The 10,171-nt window shown below is 41.1% G+C and overlaps 1 protein-coding gene across 1 annotated transcript in view; it reads right to left on the bottom strand.

Moving 5' to 3' along the window:
• Positions 1–2,874: 2,874 nt before the first annotated feature.
• Positions 2,875–10,171, bottom strand: part of LOC104955947 (excitatory amino acid transporter 5-like) — a gene marked incomplete at its 5' end in the record, with an annotated part of 17,197 nt that continues 9,900 nt past the window's right edge. The window contains 5 exons of the mRNA XM_010783348.1: positions 2,875–3,395; positions 5,250–5,352; positions 6,281–6,415; positions 6,802–6,996; positions 7,078–7,311. Coding sequence (XP_010781650.1) covers positions 3,225–3,395; positions 5,250–5,352; positions 6,281–6,415; positions 6,802–6,996; positions 7,078–7,311 — 838 coding nt within the window. The remainder of the gene's footprint in view (positions 3,396–5,249; positions 5,353–6,280; positions 6,416–6,801; positions 6,997–7,077; positions 7,312–10,171) is intronic.

Below are 10,171 nucleotides of genomic sequence, written 5' to 3'. Positions count from 1 at the left end.
ATGTTAGAAGGTGTTTTTCCCTCAATCTGGAATAGATTATAGGAAATTCTGGTTTATTATTATTTCTATTTGTCTTTCTATTCTATTTCTATCAGTAATTCCAACATTGCACTAACAAAGTTAACTGCTTAAGCCTGGGCACAGGGAGACAAAAAGGGGGTCATGAAATGAGCAGTCAAATCTTGCACATAACGTTTAGATATTTATGTTGTACATATTATTCAAATGAGCTACAAGGAGTTAATAGGGTATTAGAGGTGTTGGTAAGTGTATTTTGGAGTTGTGGAAAAAGCTGCTTCGCTGCTCATTTCTCCTTGCTTCTCGTCTTTTTGTGATGTGAACCACACCCTGCCTCCAGCTCTGTTTGTGAGACTGATTGATCTTCTCATCTGACTCCAACAAAGCCAACAACTTCATGAAACCTCAGATTTTCCCTTAAAGTAACACTCCAGCATTTAATAAATCTGTGTCTCTCTCTTTCCAGGAGTCAAAAGAGAAGAAAGATCCAACAAAAGACAAAAACATCACTTTCGACCAATCAGAAGCCCCTTTGTACCAGAGAATGGCCTCTATTTATATGTTATCACAGACAAAGTTGCTGATAGAAGCTTGACAGAAATAGCCCTGAAAAATATAAAGGTGTAACAACAACAACTCCACATAGAATAACAAGAAAGGAACGCGTAAATACAAATAAACGGAACCCTAAACATCCTGCTTGATTGCGCACAAGTAAGCCTCTGTTTTTTGGAGTGCCGAGCATTCCGTTTTTTCGAGGTCAGCATTTTAATTTGAGAATATGCTAAATTCTCAAATTCAGTCAACTTCAGCTTCAATGATGCAAGTTAAATGGGAAACATGTTGAATCTCACCTGAAGACACTCTATTTTAGGAGAAACGTTTTGGCCCCTACGCAGGCACATGATGGGACTCAACAGTGAACCTTTCATTCTGATAGTTCCTTGGTGTCGGTTTGGAGTTTCTGGGCCTTAACAAGTCACTTTCACTGTATGTAGGACAGAATTAAGTGTATTGGTATCAGTATATTTATTTTGAATATAAACAAACAGCAATTACCCAGAGTCCAAAAACACATATCATATAAAAAACAAATAAAGTATGTACACGATGCAATTCGATGAAAACTGTGCTTTTGTAACAGTTGAAAATGTTGCAGTTAGTCAGTGTGCATTGGCAGAGAAACATTGAGGTATGTGGATTAAAATGACAGAATGTCAACGGTTACATTAAGGCAGGTCTACATTTTCATTGTTCTACATAAACAACACAGCTACTTAACTTACTGTACACAGGGAGAAGTTAAAGGAGCACTTTATAAAAAATGTTAAAAAAAATTATGAATAACTACAAGTCATTTATTTATAACATCATAACTTAATTTCCGCTGACCAGCTTTTGAAATATGAGTTACACCTTTTTCTTACCTTCTATGAACCACTGGTGTTTGTCAAACACATTGCCAGAAGTCACTCACAATCTCAGATGTAAGTAAACAATTTGAGGTAATACACACATTTAAGTAGTTAAGTAGTAACTGAACACAAACTGACTTTGGTACCAAGTCCCATAATCCCTACAGCACTTTGATTAAAAACAGGAGAAAAAGATAATGCACAGCGGCTTCAAGTGAAGCCAGTAAGAGCGCATGCCAGCATGCTGTCAATAAAAACAAGACGGAAGAAGAAGAAGCTTGATTTGCAAGATGAAGAGCACTTGGATCCATTGGGCTGTCAGAGTGAACAGATTACCCTTTAACACACAACCAGTCTAAACAGGCAGCAGTGAGCACCAGCCAATCAAACGAACAGAAAAGTCAAAGGGATGTAGAAAAGACAGAGATGATTCGAGATAAAAACAAACAAAGTTCTAGGAGAGGGGTCCAAACTGTTTAGCTTTCTCTTTTGATCAACCTGCGAGTATTTTAAATTACATCCAATGTGATCCAACATGCTGTCTTAAACTATCACTCTCTCAACATAGAAGTGGATTTGTTCTGGCTTTAAAGTCTGAGTATACTGTAAGGGGACCAGGACTATTTGATGGGGTCACAGTTGTACAAATATAGCACCCAGTCAAAGGTGATGGCTTACAAGGGTCTGAACAGCTCGACTTGGAAGATGTTGGAAGAAGTGTTCAGGGCTGAGGAGATATAATCCCTTCAGTGTCTTTTGGGCCTCCCCAGAGTCTTTTCAGTGGCAAGTGCCTGATCTCTATCAGGAGGCGTCTGGCTCCATCAGTCACGACTCACGAGGGCCATTGGTTCCCTTCACCTGGTAACTAACACGTTTTTTACACCAGACATACAGTAATCATTTTCATTCATTCATTTCCAACAGGTAAAGCGGCTGTGGTCTCAGCAATAAAGAAATCATAGTGGCAGCCCAGGTCTTGCACCCAAAGTTTTTTTGACCCCAAGTAAGATGACCCTCTGCAGCCCTTCGCATAATAGTATGTGGATTTGTATAATAATGTTATAAGCTTCATTCTGTGGATTACTTTGCACAGATGAAGTGCTTTCAATAATGTTGTTGTGAAACCCTTATTAGCTGGGACGAGTGACCCTGTGATGGAAACTTATTTTGGCAGCATGTATCAGCCATCTCCTTCTTTAGATCACTTCAAGGTGTGGAACTGGCATTCCATCTTCATTTTGTGTTAAACTAATAACTAAACTGACCTGAAAGTGATAGTACAGTCAAATGTCTAGCAGTACCCAAGAGCCATTAAGGTTTGATACCCAGTTCAGAAGGTTAACTGCAGCGTGTCCAGCTGCTACGTGGAGCTGTCAGACCTGAGGATGAGTGTGTAGGTGCTCCCAGGAGGGCTGTGTCTCTGATGCAGATCAGACTCCTGTTCAGCTGTACTTCAAAAGGAACCAGACAATTAGCTGGATTCCTCTTCTTGATATATCAATCCCACCACTTTTTAAATTCAGGCTAGTTTGCCAGTTAGTGCTGATGGCTGGTTTCCATTAAAATGGCACCATGGTTCTTGTAGTGGAGCTTTTGTTCTCACTGTCATTAGGGAAAAAGCTCAAAATGACGCTCCAATCCACTTTTGGCCAAATAAACAACATTTCCTGTCACCTAAATTAAATTCAAAGCAGTTGGGGCTGCTCAGAAGAAGAGGTATCATGCTCTGTAACAACAAAGTCTGTCTCCTGTTCAGATGGCAAAGTGAACTTTAACTCGGTGCGTCTCCAATCACACCTGACAGATGTTATAGTAAACGGTGTGTGCTTGCCTCTCGCCGACTGAGTCGCCCGTCGTATCAAACATACAGTCTTTGTGTGTGTGGATCTCTGTCATTGGCACTTCTACACTGTTAGAGTTGTTGTGAGCGTGAGGATTCTGCGTACCATAAGATGGCCCAGCCTGAAGAAAAAACACATTACATTTAGACATTAGATGCAAACTGTGAAGTGATCAAGAGATTTTTTTTAAAGCATATGTCTGAAACAACAACAATGATGGACACATTTGTTGCCATAGAACACAGGTCAATGTGCCAGAAAGGATATGTGATACACACACACGTCCCATCCAGTCGGAATGGGTTACATGATAAAGGTGAGGAAATAGGTTAGGATACATAAAATATACATTTGCTACTATTGTTTGTATTTGAATTTACTGCTGCCAAAGGAAAATAAACGTGTTATTTGTATGTTCTACTCTGGTGTTTTCATTGTAGACTTTATTGCCACCTACTGGCTCAGCCTTCTTGTTTGAGAACGTGTTTGTGCTGAGATATTTTGTGAAATTAAGGTTGTGTGACATTTATTTTTCTAAATAAAGGGGGAAACTTTAACTTTAACTAGACAAGAGATTGCTGAGCATTAGAGGTGTTGGTAGATTGGACAGACACAGACAAACGGCTACATTATTAATTTTGCCTCAAATTGCATTCCTTTGGCTAGGTGCTACATTAATAGTATAACAGATAAGCTAACTCACTTTGTGAGTTTATACAGTAATAAACAGTTCTGTGACTTAATGAATTCTTAGTTCTCAGTTGGTTATGAATGAACTTTTTCTGCCCAGCAAAAGAGTGAAGCAGAGTGGGTAGGGCTTGACAAAGTCTCACAAGGATTTAAGATAAGAGTAAGGGATCTAATCTGTTGTGGTTGACTCCACAATCTGAGAAAACACTGATGTAACTGTTTGTAACCCAACAGGTATAAATCCAGTTACAGCTCAGAGTTGTAATCGACAGGTTTGTGTTTCCAATCAGAAGTTATAGAGAGTGATATTTGATTTGGGATTTTTAATTGCCTCCAAAAGAGCAAACTTTTTCTGTTGTTATTTAAGTTAAAGGTCACCTATTATGCACTTTTTGATGTCTTTTATAAATAAATATGTGTCCCCGGTGTGTAAGGAGACTCACAAAGTTTCCAAAAATACAACCCTCTCTCTTTTCCACCTTACCCAAATCTCTAAAAACGGGGGTACAACGGAGCTGATCCAGATTTGCTGCGTCATGACAACATTACTAAAATGTGGGCGGGCTTTACGTTGAACTCCTGGCAACATCCCGCCCACCCAACCTATCGTCCCCTATCAGAAATAAATACGCTGTATCAGAAACAATGCGCAACGTTTTTTGGAAGTAATATGGTCTGTGTTTACATTAGCATCGCTAACACTCAGAGCTAACGCTGTACTGGAGAGAGTATGTGTAAAGAAGCCAGATGTAAAAGGTACTGTCCCATGAGAGAGAAAGCGTTTGAGCTCCATACTGTTTCAGAGAGAATGCTTGATGTGGTTTGGAACATAATATGTTGTTTAATCACGGCAGCGTTTATCTGAGTTTCTGCTGGTAGACAGCCTTCTCTTCACAGAGCTCACTGCTTGCATGTGGACGCTCCAAAGGGGCGTGACCAGCAGCAGCTCCAAGGGGGCGTGGCCAGCAGCAGCTTGGCTACATTTAAAGGGCCAAACCCAGAATCAGCACTTTAGTAACAGGGCTGAAATAGAGGGGTATGAGGCATGTGAAACATGGGTGACCCTGTAGAGACATGTTTTGTATAGATATGGCCCTATAATATACTGTTCAAATACAGTATAATAGGTGAGCTTTAAAGGTAAAACGTCTAAAAAGATTTAATACATTACTTTAAAAGGTCAGAAAAGTAAGATTAAGTCAGAATAGTAAGATTAAGTTAATAGCCAACATACACAGAGTAAGATTTTCATAGATACAATTACAGATGGTGTTTTATTTTTTACCTTTCCTGCTCCACTGAGGGGGAAATCTTTCCGACAGAGGTGGGCGATGATTCCCGCTGCCAGAGCGTCGCCCAGAACGTTGATCATGGTTCGAAACCTGTCACTGTAGAAACAGGTGTGATTAAAGGGAGACACCGTGAAACCTAAACTACTCTGGACGAGAGTCTCAGAGTAGTAAAGACGTCATCCTTGTGACGTCTTTTTTTTTTTAGACGTCACAAGGATGTTCCTAAGGAGTGCACCATACACAATGACAATGTAGAAATTCTCACGTCATACAAATACTTGGGCACCATTTTCGATGACCACCTCAAATTTGATGTGAATACTGAGTGTATTGTGAAGCGGGGTCAGCAGAGAATGCACCTTCTTCGCAAACTGAACTCTTTCTCTGTCAGGCCTTTCATTCTTTGTCGTTTTTACCAAGCATTCATTGAGAACCTTATTTGTTTTTCTTTTATCTGCTGGTTCCATAGCCTTACACTGAAAGACAGGAACAGCCTGAACAGCATTCTTAAAACCTGCTCTAAGATCATCGGCGTGAAACAGAGAGACTTAAATTCATTCTGTAACCAGCAGATTCTGCGGAAAGCAGAGAGCATTCTGAACTCTCCAGGTCATGTTCTTGCACATGAATCTCGTCTGTTGGCATCAGGGCGAAGATATGCTCAACCTGGTCTAAAGACTAATCGCTTTTCAAAATCATTCATCCCTTCTGCACTCAAACTTTTAAATTCTTGAAAGGCTTTTAACTTGATTATTTATTTATTTATTATTGTGATGCTATGAACTATTTATACTGTAAATTGGAATGATCCACATCTGTGTTCCCGGGTGTGTCTGTGTGTTTTCTTCCTGCCTGTGTTCATGACATAAGCTGCTGCTCATAACCAATTGCCCCTTGCGGGATTAATAAAGTTGTTGATTGATTGAGTAATGGATTTTTTTTTACTCTATTCTACAATGTACCGATAATAATGCTAAAATGCTGAGACAGAGACCTTTCTACATAGCCAGTACTGTAAACTCACAGAATCCAGTCGATGGCCACGATGAGTGTGATGTCATCTGGGGGCAGGCCTACTGATGTCAGTACAATCACCATGGTAACCAGACCAGCCTGAGGGATCCCTGCTGCACCGATGCTGGCAGCTGTGGCCGTGATGCTGCATGAGGACAACAGAAGTAAGAGTTAAATTTAACATAGTATATGTATTCAAACTAAATGTATTGGCCTTTTCACAACTTAAAGTCCTTACTGAGAATCACATTTTTGTTGCATTGTATCGATTTGCTGTACAATCACATACAGTACGTACATCACTGTATCATCAGCGTATGAAACCATTGTTGGAATTTTTTTAGGACTGAAGCATGATTTGTGCTATGCATACAAAGTAAAGTATAAGTTATAGTGGGAATCTCTTGCAGTAGAAATATAATTAAAAACATTCACATATTGTGTCCATTTGTTATAGATTCTTTCCATTTGGGAAATGAAGTCTAAACAAGTTCTTCAAGTTTCTCAGACACACAATGTCTGTTGGTTTACCTGATGGTGACCAACTGGCCGAAGTCCAGCTCATAGTCATTAACCTGAGCAATGAAGATGGCCGCCACAGCCTCGTACAGTGCCGTCCCATCCATGTTTATTGTAGCCCCCACGGGTAGGACGAAGCGAGCAATTTGTCGGTCCACGTGGCAGTTTTCCAACAAACACTTCATGGTGATTGGAAGCGTGGCAGAGCTGAGGAGATACGACATTTAATGACAACCTTAAAAACATCCACAGACCGGCAGGTAAAGCAGGGCTGTCCTTGACTCTGACCTGGAGGAGGTTGCCAGGGCGATCACCATGGCCTGCAGCAGCCCGCGGATGTAGGTAAAGGGGTTCTTCTTGGTGAGGACAAAGTAGAAGAAAGGAAGGAGGATAAGTCCATGGACAAAGAGGCCAGCGAGCACGGTGATGCCATACCAACCCAGCTTCTTCCCCAGCGTGCTTGGGTCTTGCATGTCCAGGATCTTACCCGCCACCAGGAAGACGATTCCAAATGGGAAGTACCTGAAGCAAACAAAACACTGATGATTTATCAGTTAGACTCTTTACAGTGGTGAAGCTAACCGTGTCCAGTTGTCCAGAAGGTGACACTAAAGAAAACAACATGGAGTCATTTCAATCCAACGAGGTTATCCTCTGGGGAGCAGGAATACATGGTTTTAATTTTATAGCAATGAGATTTATCTATTACTTAATTCAAGTAGAAATTCTGGATTGATGGTGAAGTCATCAAGCAATCATCCTCGCGGGATCATGAGTATCCACCTCAGGTTTGATGTATAAACATATACGTGACTGCATGGGCTAAGTGTGGGTCACGGCGATCATTCTGATGTTAGGATAACGAGTCAGGCCCTCTGCCTAGCCTGCACTCTCTCCTCCCCCCCTCTGTTTCTCTCTCTGTGTGGGGTGTGGTGTGTGTGTGTGTGTGTGTGTGTGTGTGCGTGCGTGCGTGCGTGCGTGTGTGTTTGTGTCATGTTGAATGCAGGAAGTGGATCTGGTGTGCTGGTGTCATAAATAAATGACATGGAACTTTCTGTCAGAACACTGCTTTCGAACTACCATAATAAACCACTCTCGGTGTGTAACTATATAACATTGTGTCTATTAGTCACTATATACATTTTTTTCTATTCCAATTCAAATACTTTAAATAATTGATCATACATTCTGTGAGAATAAAATGTAAATTTCATTGTGCAACCTTGTGTTCTAAATTGACAAATAAATGAATAATTGATCCAAAAAAATAAGAAATTTAATTTTAGAATCCTATACTATACAGAAATGTGTCTTCACCTCTATATAAAAGTCTAGTACCGTATTTATATCATGTTTAAGCTTGTAAGTCAGTTTTAATTACTATTGGATGTAGTGAAACAAGAAGAACGAATCTCAATAAATATACTCTTAACTGTTCTGTTATTACTGAAATATGTTTCATCAGCTTTACAACTACAGCCGTTTATTCTCATCAGCTAACAGCCTCCAACAAACCTTCAAATCAAAGAGCAAAGTGTTCAGGAGCAAAAGACTAAACTAAACTGAACCAACTAAACTAAACTGAAGTGAACTAAACATGCAATGTGCAATACTGTGCAACACCTTATAATGTTAACATGTTGATATGATAATGTTATATATACGTCCATTAATGATGACAGGAGGCACAGCAGCCCTCTGTCTGATGGACAGATGTGTTCATGACCACTTATATATTTACTTTGATTCATTCACAGTGCAGTATAATGAGACAATAACAGGCTACAGATGCGGACACACACACACACACACACACACACACACACACACACACACACACACACACACACACACACACTTATATTTATATATGAATATATACAATTTCCGATTCAAACAAGTAGGAGAGCACTCTCATAATAACGTAACACAATCAGAGACTGGATATTTCCCCCCCCTCTCTGGTCGCTGAAATGAGGAAAATAAATTAAGGGTTTTATTTACAAGTATTAAAAGTAAGCAGAGGACACCAAACCAACTGAGACCTGTCTGTCCGCGTCGTCGTCGTCGACACACACACACACACACACACACACACACACACACACACACACACACACACACACACACACACACACACACACCTACACACTGTAGGCTACAACACGCACAGCTCCTAAAGCATAATCAGGATACAGCCGTTGTGTATTTTATTATTTGAAAAATATGGACTCTTTGTCTGTAGTTATCTACTAAACTAAAGCAAATAAAGGGAGTAGGCCTGTTATACTGAGTGATATATATTATACACACTGCTCTGCTTTCTGTACGGACCTCACAGCTGTTCTCACTGTAAATATCGCGTCACGATGAAAGCAGTTACTAAAATAATATCCAGGGGATGCATGCAGAGCTGTCATTGGCTGAGATAAGTTCGGCCGTGCGTCACGACTGTTAAGAACTCAGGCACTTAGGAGGTAGGACCCAATTGCACGACCCGGGAGACAGAGGTAAAGTATTGGTAAGATACTTTATTTTCCAAAACAAAAAGCAAGATGAGCAAAAAAATTGTCACTTTCGAATCTTTAGCTGAGATGACAAAAAAAATAAGAACAAAATGAAAATCGCTCACGTGGTGAGGAACAAAACTTTACAATAGCACGAAGAGAGCATAGACCTGACTGTGGCAAGAGACAAGTCCTTTCATGGCAATAGACAAAACGCATAGACCTGAACGTGACAAGAGACAAAAACGAACTGACACTGAACACTGGGAGACTGGGGAATTTAAACACAGGGTAACAAGACACAGGTGGGAACAATCAGGGGCGGGGCTGACACTGATGAGCACAGGAGACACAGAAGGGGTGACAGGTGAAAACAATCAGGAAATTAGACACACCAGGTAAACTAACGACAGACAGGAAAACACAGGGGAAAAGACCAGAAAATACACAGGGAGGAAAACATGACAAGGAGAAAAGCAAAACACCCACTACCAGACACACAAAACTAAAAACGTGACACAACACAAGAATCGTGACAGAACCCCCTCCTCAAGGGACGGATTCCAGACATACAAAAAAAATTCAAAATCCAAAAAGGGTGGGTGTAGGGGGGTCCGGAGGACGGGTCCGGGACGACAACCCAGAAGCAAAGCAAAGTCCATAATGGGTGTCTCGGGCAGGCGACCCAGGGGCAAGGCAGAGTCCATGATGGAGTTCTCGGGCGGACGGTCCGGGGGCAAGGCAGAGTCCATGGCGGAGTCCTCGGGCGGATGGCCCGGGAGCAAGGCAGAGTCCATGATGGAGTCCTCGGGCGGACGGCCCGGGGGCAAGGCAGAGTTCATGGTGGAGTCCTCGGCTGGGGAACTGCCAAGGCA

The sequence above is a fragment of the Notothenia coriiceps genome, unplaced genomic scaffold (assembly GCF_000735185.1).
Source record: "Notothenia coriiceps isolate Sejong01 unplaced genomic scaffold, NC01 NC01_scaffold00025087, whole genome shotgun sequence".
Lineage (NCBI taxonomy): Eukaryota > Metazoa > Chordata > Actinopteri > Perciformes > Nototheniidae > Notothenia > Notothenia coriiceps.
The sequence above is the reverse complement of the archived record's forward strand: the minus strand, read 5'-3'. Positions and strand labels throughout refer to the sequence as shown.